This window comes from Octopus bimaculoides, chromosome 16, assembly GCF_046866305.1.
Source record: "Octopus bimaculoides isolate indiv1 chromosome 16, ASM4686630v1, whole genome shotgun sequence".
In the NCBI taxonomy this organism is placed as follows: domain Eukaryota; kingdom Metazoa; phylum Mollusca; class Cephalopoda; order Octopoda; family Octopodidae; genus Octopus; species Octopus bimaculoides.
In genome coordinates this window covers 7081567-7108290 of record NC_142943.1, presented here as the reverse complement: position 1 = coordinate 7108290, position 26724 = coordinate 7081567, and the positions used below count along the sequence as shown (strand labels likewise).

At 38.1% G+C, this 26724-nt stretch overlaps 1 protein-coding gene across 5 annotated transcripts in view; it reads right to left on the bottom strand.

Annotated features, from left to right (window-relative positions):
- Positions 1 to 8518: 8518 nt before the first annotated feature.
- The window catches only part of LOC106874800 (pyruvate dehydrogenase (acetyl-transferring) kinase, mitochondrial-like), a 94165-nt gene continuing 75959 nt past the window's right edge, over positions 8519 to 26724 (bottom strand). For all 5 annotated transcript variants that reach the window (XM_089364059.1, XM_089364058.1, XM_089364057.1 and 2 more), the window contains exons 5-12: positions 18180 to 18300; positions 17299 to 17385; positions 16781 to 16864; positions 15643 to 15719; positions 14338 to 14436; positions 13298 to 13408; positions 10480 to 10593; positions 8519 to 8909 (exon numbers count right to left, since the gene is read on the bottom strand). In XM_089364059.1, coding sequence (XP_089220185.1) covers positions 8781 to 8909; positions 10480 to 10593; positions 13298 to 13408; positions 14338 to 14436; positions 15643 to 15719; positions 16781 to 16864; positions 17299 to 17385; positions 18180 to 18300 — 822 coding nt within the window. In that variant the 3' untranslated portion in view covers positions 8519 to 8780. The remainder of the gene's footprint in view (positions 8910 to 10479; positions 10594 to 13297; positions 13409 to 14337; positions 14437 to 15642; positions 15720 to 16780; positions 16865 to 17298; positions 17386 to 18179; positions 18301 to 26724) is intronic.

Sequence of the window (26724 nt, the reverse complement as noted above, 5' to 3'; positions counted from 1 at the left end):
ATTCACAACTGGTCAGCAACAGATAGTTAATCCCAACAGGATAACGAAAATAATGTTAATAACATTAAAACAAGGATTAATGGAACACCTATTTCCCCTGGCCAACCTCCATATGTCTTCAGAAGGCCTAAAAGAATTAGTGTGTGTGTGTGTGTTATTTCTTTACTACCCACAAGGGGCTACACACAGAGGGGACAAACAAGGACAGACAAGCACGGATTAAGTCGATTATATCGACCCCGAAAGGATGAAAGGCAAAGTCGACCTCGGCGGAATTTGAACTCAGAACGTAGCGGCAGACGAAATACGGCTAAGTGTGTGTGTGTGTGTGTGTCCCTTTTTCTCTGTGTGGTGTGAGTGTATCCCTCTCTCTCTGTGTTGTGCACATGCATGTGTGCGTGTGTATACAAGCCAGGAACTTTCAGCAGCTCCTCATATATAATACATATATATATATATATCTGTAAAAATATGTGACACTTATTTAGTAGCCATGATAAAACTCTGAGTTTCGGATGTCAGGGTGGGAGCCCACGCCAACATCTCTTCAGTTATCTGGCCATTACATATATATATATATATATATATATATATTATATATATACACACACACACACACACAGAGGGTGTTCAAAAAGTCTCCCCGCAGTGAATTTTTTCCATCCTGCACATCACCCTGGCACCACTTCAAGAGTTTTTCAGTAAATGGATTATTTCGAAGGGACTTTAGCCAACAAGATTACCTGATTTATCACTGCCAGACTTTTTTTCTGTGGAACAAGTAAAGGATCAGTGTACAAGAATTACCCGAAAACCATTCAATACTTACTGCAGAGAGACTTTTTGAACACCGTATATAATATGGGCTTCTTTCAGTTTCCTTCTACCAAATCCACTCACAAGGCTTTGCTCAGTAGAAAGCACTTGCCCAAGGTGCCACGCAGTGGGAGTGAACCAGGAACCATGTGGTTGGTAAGCACCTTAAAATAAAATTAGATCTAATTTATCATTTTGTTTTTGTCTTAAGTCTGCTGTACGGGTTTATGGCGTGGGGTGTCAGGAGTGTTTAGGGTGTAGTTCTTTCCTGTGGGGGAGGAGAGGAGTAGAGAGGAGAATATGGTAGGTGTGTGTGTGTGTCTTGTGTCCATGCTTGTATGTTTATATGAATGTCTTTTTGTATGTGAGTTTGTGCATGCCTGAACATGTCAGTCTGTGAGTGTGTGTGTGCATGTGTATGCATGGTGTGTGTATGGTTGTGTTCCTGTGTCCTTGTGTATGTGGATGTACCTATTTGTGTGTGTATGTGTGCCTGCACATACTTATGTATGTTTGAGTGTAAGTGCATGTGTGCGTATATGGTTGTAGTCTTGAGCATCTAAGTGCATAACTGTCCATACTACCTATTTACCTACCTACCCAGCAATCTACTTTACTAACATAAACACCTAGCTAACTACCTACCCATCTGTCTATGTATATATCCATGTACCTGCTTACCTACCTGTCCACTCAGATGCACCTGTGAATGCACACTGTATGGGTGGTACCTGTGGCATTGAGGTATCTCTAACTCCTACATGTATTTCCTATTCAGTAGGGGTAATGTTTCATTTATGAGGACATACTCTAATATTTGTTTAAGTGACAGACCCTTTGAGTGTTTGGACAAAAATGCAGATGTTAATTTGGCCCAGCGTGTCGTTATGCTGAGAACATATGGACAACTGTTTCCCATCATTATAATACTCTCACCAGTGTTTGTTTAGTCTCTCCACTAGACTCATAGATGTCTCCCCAATGTATGCAGTATTCCTGTTACAAACCTCTTCCATGTAACTTATGCTGTAGACTGTGTTCCTAGTTTCAAAGTTGATTCTGGTGATAAAGTTACTAGCTTAAAAGCTGCCCTTTCGGGAGGCTTTTAAGCTACTGACCCCGAATGGAAAAATCTGCAAACAGATCTTTGACTTGTTTTGGAGAATTTGTTGCAATTACTTCCTCCCAGAGTCATATCCCAATGAGGATCATATTCAGTGCAAAAAATCACATAAAAAAACCCCCACCTAAAATAATCGATGGATTTTGCAATTAATTTTGATTATTCCCAAAATTTATTTCCAAGTTATAAAAATTGTTATTGTACAAAAAAATTCGTTGCTAAACAATATGTACAAAAGTCGCCAAAAACTATGGCAGTAATGAGAACTTAGGAATCCAAAATTTCAGGATTGCGGGTCTGGATTTGGCCCATAATGTTTTTAATTTACTCATGGAGTCAGCCTAATTCCAAAATGGTATCATATGTTGGGCTACGGCCTCTTGGAGTAAAGTTGAAAAAGTGTGACACACTGACATTTGCATTTATTATATTAGACAATGGGTTTCCACATTGTTTCTGTTTACCAAATTCACTGAGTGCTGCACCATGAGATTGAACCCAAAACCACGTGGTAGCAAAGCAAGCTTCTTAATCACACAGCCAAGCCTGTGCCTAACATTAAAAAAAAGTCAAACTGGAAAGCCTTGGATCATGGGTCTAGCCCAATCAGGACTGACTCAGGGTTAAACAACAACAACAACAAAGGCAACATAACAAAACAACAACAAAATAAATTTAAACAGACAAAAATATAATATTGATTTTATTCTGTTTTCTAGTATTGATTTCGTTTTTTTTCTTTTTTTTTTAAACCTTTTTTTTTGTTAATATTTTGATAGTCATTCTGTATGAAGACAAATCAGTTGATGACATGAAAATAATAATCAATAAATTAATAATAATAATAATAATAATAATAGTAATAATTATTATTTGTAGTGTAGGCACAGAGCCACAAATTCAGGGCGGGAGGGGGGTGGGGAGAGTTAGTTGATTAAATTAACCCCCAGTACTTGACTGGTACTTTATTTTATTGACCCCTTCCGGATGGATGGAAGGAAAAGTCGTCCTCAGTGGGAATTGAACTCAAAATGTAAACAATCAGAAGAAATGCCACTAAGAATTACACCAAACTCCCGAGCAATTTTGCCAGCTCATCTCCTTCTTAATAATAATAATAATAATAATAATAATAATAATATTCCTTTTTACTATAGGCTCAAGGCATGAAATTTTGGAGGAAGGGGGCCAATTGATTAGACTGGCTCCAGTACGCAACTAGTACTTAATTTATTGACCCCGAAAGGATGAAAGGCGAAGTTGACCTCAGCAGAATTTGAACTCAAAAACGTAGTAGGAGATGAAACACTGCTAAGCATTTCGCCTGGCGTGCTAACGATTCTGCCAGCTCGCTGCCTTCTTAATGATAATAATGTTTCTAGTGTAGGCACAGGGCCATGAATTTGATGGGGAGAGAGGCTTATTCGATAAAAATCACACCCCCACACACTCCACTCCAATACTTGACTGGTACTTTATTTTATCGATCCCATCCGGAAGGATGAAAGGCAAAGTCGACCTCGGTAAAGATTTGAACTCAGAATGTAAAGGGCTGGATCAAATGCCTTCCAGCATTTGATTCGATGCCATAACGATTCGGTCAAACAGCCACCCTAAGTCCTATTGATAATAATAATAATGATGATGATGATGATGATGATTGTAATAATGATAATGATAATAATAATAATAAAACCATAGAAATTCATCTGTTTCGACTACGCATCAACACCGGTTGTGCACCAGGGGGTGCTAATGATGCACAAAAATACCACCATTTCAAACAATCAACTAGTTCAACTAGATTTTTTGACAAACTTGAAATAAACGTTTAATTATTTCGACCAAGGGTAGATTAGAGTGTTGGGGGGGGGGGGGCAGAGTTAGTAAGTGAAGGTGTGGAGGAAGAAGAGGCTGTCTGCTTGTTAATTGCGTGTGTGTATGGTTTGTCAGTGAAGGGTCTGATAATTGGTTATAGCAACAAGGAATCAAGATGATAAATGGCATCATAGCAGAAGTGGGTTTGTATGGATGACCACAGGGACTATTACCTAACATTGTATGTGTGTGTGTGTGTGTGTGTGTTTGCATATAATAATATATATATATTTATATGAAGTTAAATACATGTCCAGTCATAGAGTGACCAATGGTTTCACATCCACAAGGTGCTGGTCAGACTCCAATGATGAGCTGTCTGTAAAGCTATGTGCTTTAAGGACGTGAAACCACTGGTCACTCTATGACTGGACATGTATTTAACTTCTTAACATTGCTTCTCAAACTTTTTAGAATAGGCTTCTTATTTGGATATATGATCCACTGACGATATATATATATATATATATATATATATATATATATATATATATAACAATTGCAGCGTGGAAGGTGTTTATAAGCCATTTATAAACACACAAAAACCGTTAGAATCACTTCAACATTTAAATTTAATTTGCCAGAATTTTGTCAGTGAACAGGTCGTGGTCTCAAATCGACGAAAATATTTTGGTAAATTAAATTTAAATGTTGAAGTGAATCTAACGGTTTTTGTGTGTTATTTTAAATGGCTTATAAACACTTTCCACATTGCAATTGTTTTCGTTCCAGCACACGACCTCAGATCAGGTCACACAAGTACATATCCGTAATATATATATGTGAATATATATATATATATATATATATATATATATATATATATACACACTCACATATATACATGGTTGGCCAAAAATCACCCGGCAGTGAATCAAAACCGTTTAATTCCAAGATTTATGTTTAACAACTGAATGAATTTAATAAAGGCATCTAAATATGAAACATCATGAAAATTGTTCAAAACAAGTCCTTCTTGAGCGACACATTTTTCCATTCAGAATTACAGATTTTATTCATGGCATTTTGATTTACTGTCGGGTGACTTTTGGCCAACCCTGTATGCACATATATATATATACATACATACACAAATGCCCATACATGCATATACTCACACACACACACATATATATAGATATATATGAGTGTGTGTGTATATACAGATATATATCTACACATACATACCTATACATGAATACGTACATACCTGTGCATATACACACACACTCATTTGGAAGAGAGTAGATTCCATTTCTCAGGTTGCAGGTCTTTAGGAGTGTTGGCCACATTCTATGCAATATCTTTAAACAATGGCAAGTGGGGGCATGAAGGTGGAGGGCAAACCGAGAGAGGGGCTAACAGCCATTGACATCTGCGCTTGGTGTGGAACTGTCTGATGTCACTAACACCACTGATGGAAACAAAACAGAAGTGGCAAAAACTCAATGCTACATGATGGTAAGGGATTCTGTGGATCCCCCCTTATGCATATGGAGCAGCCAATATTGCTGGTAGAAAGGAAAATGGAAAGTGAGAGATGCTTACGGAGGTGGCAGGGTCTGTCCTGGAAATGAAAGATGCAGATAGGTTCAGAGCAGAACACACAGATGGGACTGGAATATGTGGGAAACAAATGAGTATCCACCAGAATAGAAGGAGCAGAAAGAGTATCATAGCCAGAGAGAAGCTTATATGACTAAATCACTGGTGTTTGGAAGCTGACGGAAGAGAGAGAGAGAGAGAGAGAGAGAGGGAGCTGACTAGAGGAATCTATTTTTGGCGATACTGTGGAGAATAGAGCCAGCTGCGCTGTGGTTCCTTCTAAGATGACTGTCTGATGTGCTCCCATCCTTGGCCAATCTTCAAACAGTGGAGGTTGTAGTGATGCCATTAACTGCCATCTGTATGGAGATTAAGAGACTAAACAGCATTGAGACATTTTCTGGCGGAATGCAATTCATCTCTTGTAGGATATTCTTTGTGGCATAACCAAGTCTTGAACTTGGTTTGCTAATGTGCCAAAGAATCATCATCATCGCTGTCAGGGCAATCGACACTGAGCTGTACCCTCTGTTTATACACAAAGCAAGTGGAAGTGTAACAAAAGAAAAGCCAAATTGTCTGAATGGTGCTAATGAGTGGAAGATAAAGCGGGATTTGGAAGAGGTGTTCATATGCCTAGGCCATGTTATGGCAATAACAAAACAATGCCCCACCAACCTTATTATTTGGTCCATCTTAACCAAAGGAATTCTCAATTTTGAGTTAATTGTACCATTGGAAGTCAATAGGGAGTGAGTACACACACGTGTGCGTGTGTGTATCTATCTACATCTACACACACATATATATATATATATATATATATACACACACATATATATATGTGTATATATGTATATAGTCTTATACTAGTTTTAATCATTGGACTGTGGCCATGCTGGAACACCACCTTCAAGGGCATAGTTGAGATTACATTGACTATTATAATGACCTTGAGAGGATGGAGGGTAAAGCAGACCTAGGTGGGATTTGAACTCAGAATGTAAAGGTACATAACTGAATACCACGAGTCATTTTCACCGATGCTCTACTGATTCTGTTATATATCTTTATTTTATGACAAGAGAAATTCCTCTCCTTCAGTTTGAGGAGCGACGGATCTGGTGATAGAAACAGAGGCATCCATGAATCTTGAGACCAAAATGGGTTTACACAAGGCACGGTGGCTCATCCTCCGTCTCCCTTGCTCCTCAGCTGAAAAATTGGGGCCCAGAACATCCTGGACCCAGAATGCAGCTTAAGAAGAAGATTGTTTCTTTATGCAAACTGAGTTGCTATTAGTTCATCAGGACCAAACATTATAAAAGGTCCCCGCCGTTTCCCACCAGCGTGGCCCACTTTCTTGTTGTTAACAAGAACCTCCATTGAGTTTGTATTTACTAGTCAAACATAGTCCAGCTCATTTGGGACATAACCCAGTGATCAGCTGCTTGTATCATGTACACAGTGATCTTAGATATGTGTTCCTACAAATGGTCAGTCCTGTGAGCATGCTTAGCCAGCATAGTGAATAGTGAGCACAGTTTCACCACTCCACTATTGGAAGATAAAGCTTCGGTTAGGCTGATATGATCTGCAACCCTACTAAGTACCATCTCAATTATTCAACACGATGACCCTAAAGTATTGATACTAATCAATCAATCTATAATTTAGGCATGTCCACAGAGGCACAACATTCTACCAAGAAGCCCATATTTTTACAGTTCTTTCTTAATTCCTTGCAAAAAATCGATGCAAAGGATTGATTGTTAATGACTTTTGAAAAACATTTGGACTTGGGGAAGTGAAGTTGCTACCTGTAGGTTGGTAGGTTGCTTTCAGGAGCAGTTGGAAGACTTTCACCGACTTCGTAATGATGTCAAATTTATCAACCTCTAACACAGTTGTTACCTCAATATCCTAAAGGACCTTTGAACATACAATCCAGATGTTGAACTCTGACACCAAAATGTATAACCTCGTTGGGTTCACACATGAAAAGATCATGCGTATGAGTCAAATTGGACCAACGCTGCAGAAAATACTATTTAACAATGTATGGACAAACACATCCATGCAGACAGACATATAAACACCTTACACATCTCTCTACCCTTTTCTCTCTCTTATATATAATATATATATATATATATATATATATATATATATATGAAGAAAGATTTTTTTTAATCAAAAATTTATTAATTATACAAAAAAAAAACTTAAAATAGCAAAATGGTAAGAACCTTTTGGAAGGTTCATGCCATTCTGGATTTTCTTTAAAGATTTTTATGTAATTAATAATTTTTAATTTAAGCAAATCTTGCTTCAAATATTGTGACTGTATGAAGAATTCTTCGCAAATCCTTTTATAAAATGTGTGTGTGTATAAGTGTGTGTGTGTGTGTGTGTGTATTTAGATACACAGATGGTGGATCTGATTTTGTAAAAGACCACACCATTAATAGCTGACAACCAGCAACATCCCTTTACAAAATTGCACATAAGCCATGAACCATCAAAATTCAAAATAATGCTGCCACAACAGCACAAAAGACGCCATTTTACTACAAGGGCCAATACATTTGTGCCTGCAGATGGCCTCTTGACACCTGATGCCAAGACCCACACTTTGGACAGGAACTTTCTCTGCACTCAACAACAGAATTGGAGTAAATTCTAAGCTGGTGAGATACAGGCTTTCAAAAGCCAAGTGTAGACACCTCAAGTCATTCTTGCTGTTGGAATTGAACCAGGGACTGGTTCCTTAGAAACCTACTGACTAGCAATGCTATTGTTCTCAAATGTACAATATGTATATATATAAAGGGGAAGAAAAAAAAAACATTTATCAACAGCAAGAGTGAAGGAGAAGGAGGAGGAGGAGTGAAGAAGAAGAAGAAGAAAAAGAAGAAGTCTAAGGTGAAGATAAAAAGAAAAAATGAGTAAAAAAAAAAGAAGGGCCGTACAGAGGGAGAAAGGAGAACCAGGAGGTCAACTGGTTGGAAAGATGTAAAATTGAAGTCATCTTTCTGGAACCAAATAAGAAATTCTAGTCAAAGAGCAAGAAACCTTGGAATCGGTTCCTTCGTCCAGCTTGCTCTCTTAAAAAAAAAAAAAAAAAAAAAGAAAAAGAAGAGAAAGATGAAGATATTTTTCAGTTTGTAAAATGTCCACTTCAAATCCATTTTTTAAAAAAACTCTACATTTTTGTTTATTTAAAACTTTCCATTCTCAGCAGCCGAAGCCTCTGAACAAAACAGCTCTTGGTACAATCGTCACTACTAGCTGTAACTCATGCTCGTACAGTTGTCTGAACTAGCTGTGACTCGTGTTGTTGTTGTTGTTTGTAGGTAACAACAGTTGTCACAGCGAGTCCGTGACTCGTGTTGTTGTTTGGTTGCATTTGTCACTACTAACTGCGACTCATGTTCGTACCAGCCCCCGGAGAACTCCAGTCTGAAATCAGGGTATCCGTATGGTACATTCTCGAAGCAGTCGTGTTGTAAACAGGCAGAAGTTCATTCGCTTCACTTGGAAACAACTAAAATGAAATTCAGAAAAAACAACAAAGTTATTTCACACTTCTGCTTTTTGGGGACTTTTTTTTTTGTTTAAAAAATAAAAATACTGTTAAGGAAAAGAAAAGGGAAAATAACAAAAACTTCTAACAATGCAAAATATTCCACAAAGACCTTTATATTTCACTAATATAAAAAAAAAAAAAAACTATTGATAGTTCAGTTTTAGTGGTGAAAATGTTGGACTTGACAAGAATCGAAAGATGAAACCATTCGGCCAGTGTTGTTCTGATGTCTCGCAGAGCAAGGGAGGTAACTCTACTAGCTCCATTTGCATCAGCTATCGACTAGCATCTTTTACTCCAACAGCACCAAACGGCATTGGTGTTACTTGGGATAATCGGAGTTCTTTTTTCGCCTACATTACAGAATGTTTTTCTCCTTCTACAATCCATTCAATTACCACACGAAAATGGATGCTGCTGTAACTCCTCCAACAAAGAATTATTTTGTTCATTTACCGTGGGTTCCCTCTTCACAGCCCAGGTTGGAACCCAGCCATAATAAATAAATTCTCTCTTCATCTTTAGTCTTTCTCCCAAATCCATGACAAAGCATTTTCCACTTCCTTCTCCAATTCACAAATCACTGTTCTATTTTCCTTCCTAACAGGCCATATAGGACATAATGGATCTAGATACGAATACACAAGATCCCACCTTTACTGGAACGACTGTACACAGCAATCCTCATACATAACACAATTCCTTAAGTCCTTCGTAGCCTCTTCCTTTCATCAATTCAACCCATATTGCCATCCCGAGATATCATAAGCTCAACCACCTGGATTTTTTTCTTTTCTCAAGCCAGACCATAACTTAAGTGCAGGCCACTGCTTTGTAATTGTCAGTTGGTAATTATTCACACCTGTTACAAATAATCAACAGGTATGTGTGCTTGTTGGTTATTTGAAACATAGTTAACAATGTTCAAACATTACCACTGCTACTTTCCTCAAAGTTGCTAAAGTATATAATCACTGTGGTGACAAGAAGGCCATCAGGCTGTAGAAAATCTGCCTCAACAAGTTATGTTTGACCCATGCAAGTATGGAAAAAGGGATGTTAAAACACAATAACTATACCCACTTAACAGAATACAAAAAACCTCAGTAATCCTTAAGTTGATGTCAGTGTTCGGACATTAAATGATGATGATGATGAAACTAGATGATGGATAAATCTTCCCCTGGACAGGAAGCCAGTCTATCTCAGGGAACACCCTCTAAATTATTTAGTATCTTCTGATAACATCTCTAACTCAAAGTGAACTATCTTCTGAGTATTTCATTACCAGACCATCTTAGTTGGAAGTACAATACCATATTCAATTGGCATTAGGTGACTAGGTTTCCACAGAACATCATAGCATGTTCTAAGGAACTAAACCATTGGCTTCTCTTCAAGAATACATAACTTCTTACTATATATGGAGCTATACCATAACTGTTGCACATAAACATTCAACTGGAGGAACAGTGGAGATAGTCCATTGATGGAAAGAAAAGGGTTTTATTTAAAACGTTCAACTGACCTTTAGATAGATAAATGCATCGGTTCCAAAGCCTTCAACAGAGCTAAGGATCAAATCTCCATGGAAGTAACGAGCGTAGAGACGAGACAATGGTAAGCCGTAACCATAACCAGCCTATTGGAGAGAAAAATGGGAAGAAAACAATGGAGATGTAGAGATGAATCATCAATATGCATTATTACACACTAGGGTGTTACACATCATACGAAATGTAACTTTGGAAGTATACTTTTGCCACCCTGGGTAATATAAAGAAATATAGCATACATACAATAATCATAATTCAACTTTTATCAAATTTCTTAGTGTTCATACAAAATGGTGAAATGGATGCCACTTTTCAAAAGAAAAATATTTATTACCTTAAATAGCATGATCAGGATAAATTATCCATATAATGCAGAAAAATACGTTACCGGCCAGCCATGAGACTCGAACTCACATCCCTGTGATTACATGTCAAGTGTTTTCACAGAGATGTAAGTTCGAATCTCATGGCTGGCCAGTAACGTATTTTTCTGCATTATATAGATAATTTATCCTGATATAGCATTATCACATGTTTGAGAAATAAATTTATTTCTGTATCTTACAATACATGTCAATGCTTCTAAAGACAAACTTCGTTTACTTTCATCGTAAAGTTGAATTTATTACCTTAAAATTAAATGAAATTAAACAAATTTCTCGTTTGTATATTTGCCCTCACAGAGAACATTCAAAGATTATGAAATATGAACTCTTGGTGGACGCAAGTGTGATTGTGTGGTTAAGAAGATTACTTCCCATACATGTGCTCTTGGGTTCAGTCCCACTGTGTGGTACCTTGGGCAAGTGTCTTCTGTTATAGCTCCATACCGATCAATGCATTGCATAGGGATTTGGTAAACAGAAACGAAACAAGCCCGTCATGTATGTTTGTGTGTGTACCCAAGTCTTGACATCACGTGACAATTGTAAATGAGCATCAGCATCATACAAGTGATGTTGTGTGTTCCCATTCCTCCATAACAAACATGTCTGGCCACGGAGAACTATCACTTTGCTTTGAAACAGGTGGGGGTTGGTGACAGGAAGAGCATCCGGTCACAGAAAATCTGCCTCAACAAATTCCATCTGACCCACACAAACATGAAAAAGTGGACGTTAAAACGAAGTTAATCGTAGAGAAGCTGTTAGAAAAAATAAATAAATAAATAAAGAGTTGTCCACCCTTGCCTTGACTAAAGATGGTGAAGATGACGATAACAAGAAATCTGTAGATGATTATTTAGCGTTGCTGATTCGAGTTGTTTGGCCCAAGATCAGCGTTGACAGGATAAAAGGCATTCAAGCCGTGATAGCCTATGTATTTATTTATTTTACAGGAGTTGACTACCTCAGAATGAATTACCCAATGTGTCTCTTTTTAAGACGGTAAGACGAAGTTTTATGGGAGATTTTGGATACTATTTTCAGCAGGTCAGGTGATCACTGGAGCAGGTATAGCTGTGTGGTTAAGAATCTCGCTTCCTAACCACATGGTTTCAGCTTCAGTCCCACATCGTCAAGTGTCTTGTATCATAGCTTCTGTCTAACCAAAAGGCTGCGTGTGGATTTCGTGAAACAGAAACTGAAAACAGGCCATCGTAGATGTGTGTGTGTGTATAACTCTATATCATAAAATCCACATAGTTGAGATCCGACAGACTATTAGAAAACCTCTTGAGGGCAGGTTGTTCGTGTCATGTCACTGGAACTTGGCTATGTCCATCCCTGGACGAGATATTTTTATTACACTCAATCGTCAGATAACCAATGAAAAAGTGTGCAGTTATCTCCCTTCCAAGAGTAGAGTTTAAAGTTTTGTGCGTGCATCTTTTATTTTTTACTTGTTTCAGTCATTAGACTGCGGCCATGCTGGGGCACCGCCTCGAGGAATTTTAGTCTGTTGTGGCACGGTTTTTATGGCTGGATGCGCTTCCTAACGCCAACCACTTTACAGAGGGTGCTGGGTGCATTTTACTTGCCACCAGTATGGGTGCATTTATGCAACAGCAGCACAGGTACCATCCGAGTCTGATTCTTGCCAGGGTTGCTGATTGGCTCCAGTGCCGGTGGCATGTAAAAAGCACCATTCAAGCGTGATCGTTGCCAGCATTGCCTTACTGGCACATGTGCCGGTGGCACGTGAAAAACAACATTAGAGCATGGCCGTTGCCAGTGCCGCCGGACTGGCTCCTGTGCAGGTAGCACGTAAAAAACACCTTTTGAGCATGGTCGTTGCCAGAACTGCCTGACTGGCCCTCGTGCCGGTGGCACGTAAAACCACCCACTACACTTTTGGAGTGGTTGGCATTAGGAAGGGCATCCAGCTGTAGAAACTTTGCCAGATCAGATTGGAGCCTGGGGCAGCCTTCTGGCTCACCAGTCCTCAGTCAAACCGTCCAACCCATACCAGCATGGAAAGCGGACGTTAAATGATGATGATAAGAATTGTATAAAAAAATCTTATATGGACCCCACCCCCACCCAAGGGTCACATGGACACTTGTTGAGAACCACTGCTATACATAGTGATTTAATCTGTTAGAAATAGCAGCCAAATCTCCCACAAATCACACTCTATTGGTCTTAATGAAAACAGATGCATACATTGTATAATATAGTCCTAGATACTCCTAAAAATATAAGCTGGCCCTGGCTGGAATGTCTCTGATCACAGTTCTACTTAATCAGGGATGACCTATGGCTAAACAACAAGAAATTCCTTGTCTCAAAACGAAACAACAATAAATGTCCATGAGAACAGAGAAAGGAGGAGGAGAGGAAGACTTACCAGTGGTGCTGATCCATTCTCTGATCGCATTGGTTGTGGTGCAGTGGAATACATGTAATGGAACAACAAGTCAGACTTACTCCGAGGAATGCCGCCTCCTTGGTCACTCATCTACAAGAAACAGAAGGAACATCTTGCATCAGTGTCAATGATACATAATGTTTTATAACAATTCTTGTAAGAATAGCCAAAAAAAACACCGCATTAAATTGGTCATCGAATGGTTCATCAATGCAAACAGTAACAGCACAATAATTGGTTGGTAATAAAAGACGAGAAACATACAGGAGAGAGGAATGGTCATTGTAAATGTTTTAAATGGCTGTTCTTTCCATGTTTGCATGGATCAGATGGAATTCATTGAGGCAGATTTTCTACCTCCAGATGCCTTTCCTCCTGTCACCAACCCACACCTGTTTCCAAGCAAGGTAATAATTCTCCATGGCTGGACTAGTTTTCATGAAAGATTGCAAATGAAGGACACTGCTTGTATGACGGTGACACTTGTTTACAATCATCATGTGATGGATGGCAAGAAAAGACGCACACTCATATATACATACATGCCTCTCTCTCTCTCTCTCTTTATATATATATATATATATATATATATAGATATATATATATATACACACATACATATACATACATACATACTCTCTCTCACACACATACACACACACAAGCCTCTTTCAGTTTCTGTTTACCAAATCCATACATAACACTTTGGAGCCAGGGTTATAGTAGAAGACATTTGCCCAGGTGTCACACAATGGGACTGAACCCAAGATCACATGACTGAGAGGCAAACTCCTTAACCACAGTTTTTGTAGCTACAGACTGAATAATGATGAAGTGAATCATCAGTTTTTTTCCAAAGAATTTAAACTCTGCTTCATATATTGAATAATCTTTCTCTCAATTATAACCCCAAATATAGTGTGTATGTGTGTGTGTGTGTGTGTGTGTGTGTCTGTGTATGCATATGGATGGGTAGATAGATAGATAGATAGATAGATAGATAGATAGCTATACTAAACCTTTATAGTCACATCTTCATCTCCTTTGGTGATGCCGACATTTAACTTTGGCAGTTCCATGTCTTCGGGGTGATACTCAACAACAGCTCTCATGGCATTCTACAAATGACAGCAAGAATATTCTCTTTAGCATTATATAAGTTTAATGGAAAGATTTGTCAAAGAATAACATACACACATATATACACATACTATATATCAACATAAATCGATGTATTTGATGGTATATAAGATGCACATTTAAAACATTCAAGAAATTACTTCAGGTACAAAGTTGCATAAATATTACCTGCTTTAAGGCACTAAAAACTGAGTATGCACTACCAAAACCAGGGTATGCTCGTGCTCGGGCCCCGAAAGAGAAGGTACATGAGCACCCTGCTTGCAGCTGTCCCTGCTGGTTGCTTGCTACGAACCTACAGCAAGGCTTCACAACATGGCCAACCTTTGCACGCTCTCTTCTATCATAGTTTGGATCATGAGAGACATTCTAAAAACTGGGGACAGTAGAATACATTTAACAGTGAATTGTCATAGCAAATGAACAGATCAAACTGTTGTCTGCTCAATAATATTGTGACTGAAAACATGAGACAGACAAATGAAATGATAATACTGTGACTCAAAGAAAAGAAACAGACAGATACAAAATACTCCATCAAACCAAAAACTACCGTCCTTTTAAGATGGTAATGTGTAGTTTGAGGGGGTATTTGGCTAATATTTCTAGCAAACCGAGTTATTATGTAGTGGCTCTCTTGTTTGTATCAATATGTTTTACTACTTTGCTGTTGCTATACGTTGGATCCAGCTATTTCAAGGCCAACACTTTTCCAGACTGATTCCATGTCTTACACCAAAATTGTCGTTGTCATTGCTACCGCCACCATCATGATCATCTTCATTTAACATGCATGTTCCATGCTGGAATCCAATGGGCCCAAGCACTGTGCTCCAGTGTTTGTTTGGCATGGTTTCTATGGTTGGATGCCCTTCCTAATGCCAACCACTTTACTTCATGTACTGGGTGCTATTTTCATGCCTCCAGCACTAGTGAAGTTGCCAGGCAACTAGCAAGACTATAAGCCTTTAGGGAAGTGGGGACGACTTCATGCTAGGAGGATAAAGAATGGAGAATGGTAAGATATGAGAGAAATGGCCAGAGCAGAATAGGTTTCTTGTTGTAGAAGAGCTACATTGACAACTCACTTTTAGAAGAGGGGGAGATGATTTCTTAATTGATTAAGTTGATAATTACTGAAAATAAATAAATGAATAATAATAATAAAAACAGAAATGACTTACTTTGAAGAGTTCAAACAATATATGATATAAATGTGATGGTACATAGACCATACGAATGTCTTCTTTTTGGTCTGGCACTAGAGAAAAGAGAAGGAATAAACACAGGTGATATCATGTGACCTGACACAAAAGAGTTTGATGAGAAAGGGTACATTTTAAAGTTCTTTTACAAAGTGTGGCAGAAAAACCTCCCAAATTCTGCACAGTGATTGGTGTGGCGCTAGTGAAGTTAGTCAGGTGATGATGGTGTCTTCCTGTAGCTAATATCTTACTATTTTTTTCGCATTATGATCATAATTTGGAGCAGTGTGTTTGATGTTGAAGTGTTTATTAACAAAGGTGAATCTGAGATTAATTTTTGCTGCACCTTGTATCCAGGAGTATTCAACTGGAGGAGTCAACAGAGTGTTGGCCAACTAGCTGAAGGTTCAATGGATCGTCTCTAGTCATGACAGAGACTACAGAATTTGTTTTACTTATGTTTTTCCATGCCAGCATAGGTTAGATAAATATATTGCTGAAGTTTTGTTTTACAGCTGGGTGCCCTCCTTGTCACAAACCCGTATTTGTTTTTCAAGAATGGGATCTCTTATTCCACAAGTCTTCAAAGGAGTAAAGCCAGTAGAAGAATTGCTGACAAAAGAAATGAAAACAACACCAGTTGCAGCTCAATGATGGGGGGGGGGGGGGGGGGGTAAATGTAAACATGTAAACAGACAGGCACATACATGTACATACACACACACACACACTCGCACATATGCATGTGTGCAGATGTGGGTATGTGGTTAAGAAGCTTGCTTCCCAACCATATGGTTTCGGTTTCAGTTCCACAGTGTGACACTTTAAACAAGTATCTTCTACTATAGCCCTGGGTTTCCCAAAGCCTTGTGGGTGGATTTGGTAGATGGAAACTGAAAGAAGCCTGTCACATATGCATGAATGTATACATATGTATGCGAGTGTTACTGTATCCTTGCTTTAACATTGTGTGATAGCTGTAAATGAGAGTCACTGTCATAAAAGTGATGTCCTTCATTCCTAATCTTGTGTGGAAACAGGTGCAAGCTGGTTACCAGCTGGAAGGGCATCCAGAACACACACGCACACACACACACACACACACACACAAACTTACCTGTGGCATTATGTGTCTTGATTTCCACTTCTGGAGCATTGAGATAATACTGGTCACAGAGGAACTTGGCATTCTCGTAGGAATCTACAAGAGAAAAAAATTGGGGGAAAAAAAAAAAAGAATTATACATACTGGTTTCAAATTTTAGCACAAGGCCAGGAGGTTTGGGGGAGGGGCTGAGTCAATTACATTAACCCCAGTTTTCAACTGGTACTTATTTTATTGACCCCTGAAAGGATGAAAGGCAAAGTCGACTTTGGTGGAATTTGAACTCAGAATGTAAAGATAGGCCAAAAGTCACAAAGAAATTCCAATTAACTGGAATTGTTAGAGAGTATCGAAGATTGCTTATATATAGTGTGTCCTTCTCTTCTTTTAAGATAGCAGAGTGTGACTGCAAGGAGATTTAGCTGGTATTTTGAGTAAGTATGCAGACAAACCATTGTGGAGTGACGAAAGGTGATGATGATGATGATGATATTGAAAATGAGACAGAAGGAAGAGCAATGTTAACTTACCTTTGACAACATCTAAAACTGCACAGTTGGGGTCAATGCAACCAATGTGACGATTATTCTGGGCAAGCTGAGAGCCAAACAGGAGAGCTGAAAGTAAAACAGATGTTTTGAAGGAACATATATACATATGTGTGTGTGTGTGTACATGTGTGCATGCATGCATGTATGTGTGTGTGTGTGCGTGTGCGTACATGTGTATGTATGTATATAAATCATTAGTCTGATATGGCATCTAATGAACAAAAGTTTAGGAAAACTAATTTACAGAAGGAAAAAAAGAAAAATGAGGGAAAACACACACACACACACACACACACACATAAATGCAAACACAGATATACACACATATAAACCTATACATACACATAATATATACATACACTTTTGCATGATTGTACACATACACACACACATGTATAAATAAATATACATTGTCAAACACATATCCACATGTTTGTGTGCATGTGTGTATATGTGCATGTCTGTGTGTATGTGTGCATGCGTGTGTATGTATATTTGTAAACAAAGGCGACTGTCATACAAGCAGTGTCCTTTGTTTCCAGTCTCTTGACGAAAACATGTCTGGCCATGGAGAAATACTACCTTGCCTGGAAACAGGTGAGGGTTGGTGACAGAAAGGGCATCCAGCCATAGAAAATCTACTCCAATGAATCTTGTGTGACCCATTCAAGCATGGAAAGGTCAATGTGAAAATGGTGATAAGAGAGAGAGAGAAAGAAAGAGAGAGTGTGTGTATGGATGCATGCAAGAGTGTATATAAATGGATGTGCACACATGGGTGAGAAAGAGAGGGAAGAGAAGAAGAGAGAGAGAGAAAGTGTATGCATGTAACGACCAAGAGGTGCCTGGGGTTTACTCACTGTGTTGGTTGATAAGCATTCTTATACTGATTCTGCTCATGTAGAACCGGTCCAAGAAGTACTGGATGCGAGTCTCAGTGTTGCTGTCGATGCCATGGGAGTCCTTCAGTTCTATGACACCCTGAAATGGAAACAATTGCTACCCTGAATTCATACCCCATAGTCGGAAGGATATGGAGAAGGAGAAGGGAGTAGGGGGGTGGGAGTTTACAAAATAACTGGAGAAAGAAAGAGGAGGAGGTGAGCGAGGTTGGGTGGGGGTGGGGACAATATGTCAGAATTAATCCTAAGAATAGAGGTAAATACTATTAAGAAACCCCAATAATGACCCCCCACTCCTCTACCTAAATAACTAAGGAATTAGTTGAGAGAAGAAAGAGAGGAAAGATAAAAGAGAAAGGAAGTATGGGAGAAGAATGTAAAGGAAATAAACAATTGGTCAGGTTTTGGTGCACACTTTACCTCCTGTTAAGGTACTTTAAACCCTAATTCAGTGATTCTCAACCGGGGCCCCATATAATGTTTTGTTGTTAAAGTTTACATGTAATAAATCGGTCCTATTTTGAAAATACACAAATTATTTTCACAATTTCTTAAATACAATTCCTTATAATATTTAACTATAAAAATATAAAAGAATTTTTTTAAACATGGAGGTCCAGTAGGGGAAAATAAGAATGAAAGGGGTCCCTGAGCAAAAAATGGTTGAGGACCAGTGCCCTAATTGATTCATTACCGAAACCTGATCAATCAGGAGGTAAACTTCTTTGAGTACCTCACTGGAAGGTAAGCTATTTTAGAGTACCTTGTCAGGAGGTAAACTTTAGAATATTTCAAAGGGAGTGTTTAGAGTACCTTAAAGGGAGGCAAACTGTTAGAAACTAGGCTAATTTCTGCTAAAGCCAGGGATTAGTGGAGTGGAGAGGGTCAGTATTATGGGGAATGCATTGGAATAGATCTGTGAAATTCTATCAAGAACAGACATATAGGTATTGAACAAATCTAATAAGAATTAGTAAAGAGAAAGGAGGGTAATGTTATCTAATCAATTTGACTACCTGTACAGACAGGTAAAACAATTCTGGCAACAAACAATTGTTCATAGATACTGCTTTCTCCCTCTCTCTCACTCATGATACATGCATGCACACACACACACGCGCGCGTGCACCTGAGAATTACATTAAGGGTACACGTGGGTGTGGAATGCTTCGGTCACGGACACGTTACTTCAGGAGCAAGTAAATCAGTTAATTAAATAACTTACTCCCCGTCATTGAATGATGGAGGCTCACCACCATCATACCCCACCTCCCATCTGCTGCAAATTCTTACGTCAGTGCTTCATAGGGGTACAACAGGGGGCAATGGTTGTTCAATAGCTATAGTAGCAGGAGTGTATGCCTGGCAGGTCCAAATGAGCTACAAAGATACCAGACAACTGACCCTTGAAGAGGACTGCCTCACTGAACCAAGCACAGAGTCTGTTTGCTCTAAGTTGGAAGCCAGCTGAACAAAAGAGATGAAAAAGGGCCTGTCAATCAAGCCAGTGGGGTGGAGTCACCTTAAAAGCGAAAACAATGTGAGGAAATGGGATCAACAGTGTATAACAGCATGTGATGGTCTGGTTGATACCAGGATACAGTGTCAGTCGCCATATTCCATTGCATAACAGTGAACTCCAATTGTCTGTTGTGGCAAGTTTTCTATGGCTGGATGCCCTTCCTAATGTCAACCACTTAACAGAGTGTATTGGGTGCTTTTCACATGCCATTGATACTGTATATATATATATATATATATATATATATATATATATATATACCGGAGTAAGCACATGAAATGTGCAACAAGGTGGAAAAAAGAGTACTCAAATACCAGAGGTAGAGTAATATGCTTTATTTAAAAGCAGCAGAAATATAACAAAAAAACCGTTACTCTGAGTTTCACGTTCCCGTTCATCGGACAGTTTTGTTAGAAATGGAGGAAGGATAACGATGCAATCGAAAGTAATATAAAATTTAAAATTTAAAACACATGGATTCGTCTGATTGGTTGTTTCAAATAAGGGCCATGGATTGAAACGACCAATCCATGGCCCTTATTTGAAACAACCAATCAGACGAATCCATGTGTTTTAAATTTTAAATTTTATATTACTTTCGATTGCATCGTTATCCTTCCTCCATTTCTAACAAAACTGTCCGATGAACGGGAACGTGAAACTCAGAGTAACGGTTTTTTTGTTATATTTCTGCTGCTTTTAAATAAAGCATATATATATATATATATATATGTGTGTGTGTGTGTATGTGTGTGTGTGTGTGTATATATATATATCTATTAGTTTTGTGTGCTCATTGGAATTTCAAAGGCAGTCTCTCTGTTCTGGAGGAACTTAATACAAGTGTTCCAAAGTAACCTTTAACACTGATGAGATACCAGTGTGGTGAAGAATTCAATCCCAGAATGCAAAGAACCAGAATTGATACTCCAAAACATTTCATATCAGAACGCCCTAACAATCCTGCCACTCTGTCATCATTGGTACTTTTACTTATTTATTGACCTTGAAAGAATGAAATGAGAGTTGAACTTGCCACAGGGCATTCTAACCAATATTTGTAAGGACTACCAATTCACTGCTTTTCTTATACACACACACATTTTTTACTGTATAATTACAAAAACACAGTTGGTGCTTGACAACAACTCAAGTTTCCTGTTCAAGCAACAAACAGTATTTCAATTATTTTTGGATAAAACCAAAGCCTAATTTCGTTGTTTAATCATCAGGCTGTGTTGGTGAATATCGCAGAATATTCTAGCCATAACTAATCCATCTTTCCATGCAGTTTGTCTTACACTGCATTATCCAATGTTCCCATCCTTTAAAAATATGGTATGCTAGATGTAATTTGAAACATGACTGCTATTTATAGCAGGTCAAGACAAAGCAAATTCTCTCACTGATTCCAATTACAGTCTATCTTTTATTACATTTATATGGCCCACCTACCTACTGAGACACTTTGTGTAACATCAAGTGATTATATAATGATGTGTGTATAGAGTTATTCGTTCATGAAAGTCACTCATCAGTATAGGGTTACTCTCAACAATCAGCTTGTCCTTAATGTCATGGTAGAAGTAACTTGAATACATGCCATTGTAGATAAACACATTAGGTGCAAGCATAGCTGTGTGGCTAACATACTTAAGATGCGACCATGGGTTCTAGGCTTCAGCCCCAATGTGTGGTTCCTTGGGCATGTGTCTTCCACTATAGCCCAACTAAAGCCTTGTGAGTGGGTTTGGTAGACGCAAAATGGATGGAGACTGTCTATGTGTGTGTGCTTGTGCGTGCGTGTGTCCCCTCTCCCGCTGCGTGATAACTGTTGTTGATATTTGTTTATGCTCCTTTAACTTAGAAGCTTAGCAAAAAAGACTAACAGAATCAGCATCAGACTTTTAAAAATAAGTGCCTGGGTTGATTTGTTTGACTAAATCTTTCAAGGTGGTGGCCTAATATAGCTGAAAGAAGTGAGATATATAAATGTTAATAGGTCTGCATTGGTATCTAACAGCAGTTGAGAGAAGGACTAGCAAACCAAATCAAGATGATAAAGCAACAATGGGAAGTTTTTTTGGTTTTTTTCCACTGTAAAGTACATCTGATCAGATTTATCTACCACTGAGTTTATCAAACTGCCCACAAAGCATCTACAAAAAGAACCAAATCCACATTGATAAGTTAATCCATCTTAGAGTCACCTTATCTTTTCAAATGTTAATCCTTCAACAATTCACAAGTATATATATATATATATATATATATACACACACACACACACACACATATATGTGTATATATATATATGTGTATATATATATATGTGTATATATATATATATATATATATATATATATATACACACATACACATGTATATACACATACACATGTATATACACATATATATATATACACATATATACTTATACATATATATATATACATATATATATATATATATATGCATACATACATACATATACAAAAACATATATACATATACACATATTTATACATACACACACACATATACATATATATATATATATATATATATATATACATACACATACATACATACATAACAAATGAAAGACAGAAGATGGAATAGACGAGAATACATTATTAATCACGACAATTGTTTTGACACATCTTGCATCATTCCTCTTGGAACATATATATATATATATATATATATATATATATATATATACACAACGGGCTTCTTTCAGTTTCTGTCTACCAAATCTACTCACAAGGCTTTGGTCGGCCCGAGGCTATGGTAGAAGGCATTTACCCAAGGTGCCATGCAGTGGGACTGAACCCGGAACCATGTGGTTGGGAAGCAAGCTTTTTACCACACATCTTTGAGATACATTGATGAGCCAATAATGTTGTTCACAGACAAATTGTAGCCATGTTTTCAACCCCCTAATCTAAGAAATCCCACCCACACACTCACCCACAAAACATATTTAAAGAGACTGGTCCCTATTTTACATTTGATGCCCTAGACAAGTTAATGCTCCCACAAACTACAAGAATATATGGGTGGCGGATGTGGCGGTGGATTCAATGACTAATTCTAGGTTCCATAGTTTTAAATAGACAAGTGCAGGTGGCACGTAAAAGCACCCACTACACTCTCAGAGTGGTTGGCGTTAGGAAGGGCATCCAGCTGTAGAAACTTTGCCAGATCAGATTGGAGCCTGGTGTAGCCATCTGGTTTCACCAGCCCTCAGTCAAATCATCCAACCCATGCTAGCATGGAAAGCGGACGTTAAACGACAATAATGATGATGATGATGAAGTGGTAGATATCTGAAGTGGGATATGTTGCTAGGCTACTTCAGTGAACTTTCTTCCAACAGTTTGATATATTTCATCAAGTCATTTCACAGCCAAATAAATCGAGACAAATTACAATAAATCGAGACAAATTACAATAAATCTTCAAAGATTCAAATAAAAAGCATATGTAAAACAAAACAAAACATTATCGTTCAGATTAAAAAGATAAATGAACAAACAGATTGGCTGAGCAGATAAACTTCTAACTGGACTGGGACCGTAAGTCTATGTTTATCTAGGAAAAAGAAGTTTCTAGAGAACAGCTTGGCTGGTACTTATTTCTGACAGCTTTGTGAAACTGAGGCAACGTAAAATTACTTTTAATGAATCATAGAAAAAAAAACAAAATAATAATAATAACAACAACAGCAAGAACAACAGCAGCTAACTTTGGCAAAAAGATCTCGAAATAGACTGAAATGAAGAGGAATGACCTTAATTTCAGCATGAGTAAAACCAAAAGCTGCTTCAGATAACCTTCAAATGTTGCTGCTGTCCTGTGAAGGGGGTTGTAGGTAAGGGTTAGTGATGGTGGGGGAGGTTTGAGAGAAATATTGATCTTGGTCGATAGCCATCTTGTATTGATTAAACTACACACACACACACACAACAACAACAACAACAACAGGTAGACCTTGTTTTAAAATAGATAAATAATCTGACATGAATCGCAGAAATGCAATAAAAACTTTTTCATTAGAAACACCTTTTGAATCTAACATTTCCTCCACCGGACTAACCGTAAGTGCTGAGAAGATAACCACTGCGCGTGTGTGTGTGTGCGTGTGTTTGTGTGTGTGTGTGTGGATTGAGAGGAATGGCATCGTGCCAGACGAAATGCATTTACAATGTTTATTTGTGTCCCACATCTCTGGTTCAAAATCCAGCAGTGCATGTGTCCTTCCTATTTCTTTTTTTGGCGGCTGTGTGGTAAGTAGCTTGCTTACCAACCACATGGTCCTGGGTTCAGTCCCACTGCGTGGCACCTTGGGCAAGTGTCTTCTACTATAGCCTCGGGCCGACCAAAGCCTTGTGAGTGGATTTGGTAGACGGAAACTGAAAGAAGCCTGTTGTATATATGTATATATATATATATATGTATGTATGTGTGTTTGTGTGTCTGTGTTTGTCCTCCCCACCATCATTTGACAACCGATGCTGGTGTGTTTACGTCTCCGTAACTTAGCAGTTCGGCAAAAAGAGACCGATAGAACAAGTACTAGGCTTACAAAGAATAAGTCCTGGGGTCGATTTTCTCGACTAAAGGCGGTGCTCCAGCATGGCCGCAGTCAAATGACTGAAACAAGTAAAAGAGTAAAGACAATAGGAGGTGTTTTGAGGTAAATTTGGTTGTTGCTTCTAGCAGATCAAATGACTGCTGAGAGCAGGCCTGACCAACTTGGATTACATTGTGGGCCACTTTAATCACAGAAAGTTCTTTATTTTGAGACAAATGTTTCACACAAACAATTTTATTTTGAAATTAACAATACTTCAAGAAAGTATCAAGCAGGCTGCAAGATAAAAGTCTGCGGGCTGCAGGCCTCAGGTTGGTCAGCCCTGGCTTAGAGCATTGGTTCTCAACAGGGGTCAATATAGGATTTTGTTGTTAAAGTTCATGTGCAATAAATTGGCTACACTTCTGACAATACACAAAATTTTTTAACAATTTTTCGTACAATTTGTAATAATATTTAATATATACTCTTTTTACTCTTTTACTTGTTTCAGTCATTTGACTGCGGCCATGCTGGAGCACCGCCTTTAGTCAAGAAAATCGACCCCAGGACTTATTCTTTGTAAGCCTAGTACTTATTCTATTGGTCTCTTTTTGCCGAATTGCTAAGTTACGGGGACGTAAACACACCAGCATCGGTTGTCAAGCGATGGTGAGGGGACAAACACAGACACACAAACACACATACATATATATGCTGAGCATCTTTCAGTTTCCGTCTACCAAATCCACTCACAAGGCTTTGGTTGGCCTGAGGCTAAAGTAGAAGACACTTGCCCAAGGTGCCATGCAGTGGGACTGAACCCAGAACCATGTAGTTGGTAAGCAAGCTACTTACCACACAGCCACTTGTATTGATTAAACTACACATACACACACATATAAAAATGTAATGGGAATTTTTTAAACATTGAATAGCTATGAGGGTCCGCCCAAGTAAAATAGGAATCAAAAAGGAGACCATAGTCAAAAAATGGTTGCGAACCACTAGCTTTGGAGTTCCCAGGGGTGACAGAAATAGTGTTGTGTTAGATGAAATGTATTTGCAATGTTTATTTATGTCTCACAACACCTCTGGTTCAAAGTCCTGCAGTGCCGTGTACTTCACTTCCTCCTTTATATTTTGTCAAAGACAGTAGGAGGTGATTCAAAACAAATTTGGCTGTTATTTCTAGCATACCAAATGACTACATAGAGGCTCCCTATTTTGGCTTGAGGTCAGCAAAGTTTTAGTATTTGGTTCATGAGAGAGAGAAAAAAATCAATACGAATAGAACTAGTTTTGATAAATCATGGAAACAAACAGTGAAAGCCAACTGTTATTTCCCTAAAAGTAAACAAGTCGTTATCAGAACGAAGAGATTTATTTCACAAGTTGTAAGCAGAAAACCTGATTCAACAATGCATTTTAGTTTTATAAAGACTGTTAACCGGTTTGTTACAATGCTTCTGCTGAAATACACTGCTTTTGTTTCAATTAATTTTGAAAATTTATTGAAATATTTTTGTCGTTATTAACCTGGTATTTAGAACATAAATTAGCATGGAATTTGATGGAAGCTTTTAATTCAGATCAAGTCTATCTCAAATCTTTTGTTACTATATTCTATTGAAATACACTGGCTTTCTTTCAGCTAATTTCAAAAATAACAAAGAATTTATTGAAATAACTCTATAGCAATTAAGCTGATATTTGAAACATAAATTAACCTGGAATTTGGAAGGAAGTTTTTTAATGTAGATCACTTTAGCTCTTTTGTTACTATATCTATAATAAAATACACTACTTTTTTCTTTCAATTAATTTTGAAAATAATGAAGAATTTACCGAAATAACTTTGTCCTTATTAACCTGGTGTTTAGAACATAAATTAATATGAAACTTTGATGAAAGATATTAATTTACATCGCTTGGTTATCCAGTATAAAGTGATTTAAATGAAAATGTGATGAAGCCTGTTATAGCTCATGGCTGTGTGGTTTGAGAAGCTTGGTTTGCAACCACAAGGCTTCAGGTTCAGTCCCACTGTGCAGTACCTTGGGCAAGTGTTTTTCTACTTTATTTTAGCCCTAGGCTGACCAATGTCTTGTGAGTGATTTGATACATGGAAATTCTATAGAAACCCTTTTATATGTGTGTGTGTGTGTGTGTGTGTGTGTGTTTCTATTTGTACTTGTTCCCTCCCCCCACACCACCACTTGACAACAGGTGCTGGACCAAATTGAATAAGAACCAGACTTTAAGAAAATAAGTACTGGAGTTGATTTGTCTGACTAAAACTCTTCAGGGTGGGGGTCCCAGAAAGGCTGCAGTCCAATGACTGAAACAAGTAAAAAATAAAAATATGTATGTGCATGTGCGGGTGCTTACGTGAGTGAGTT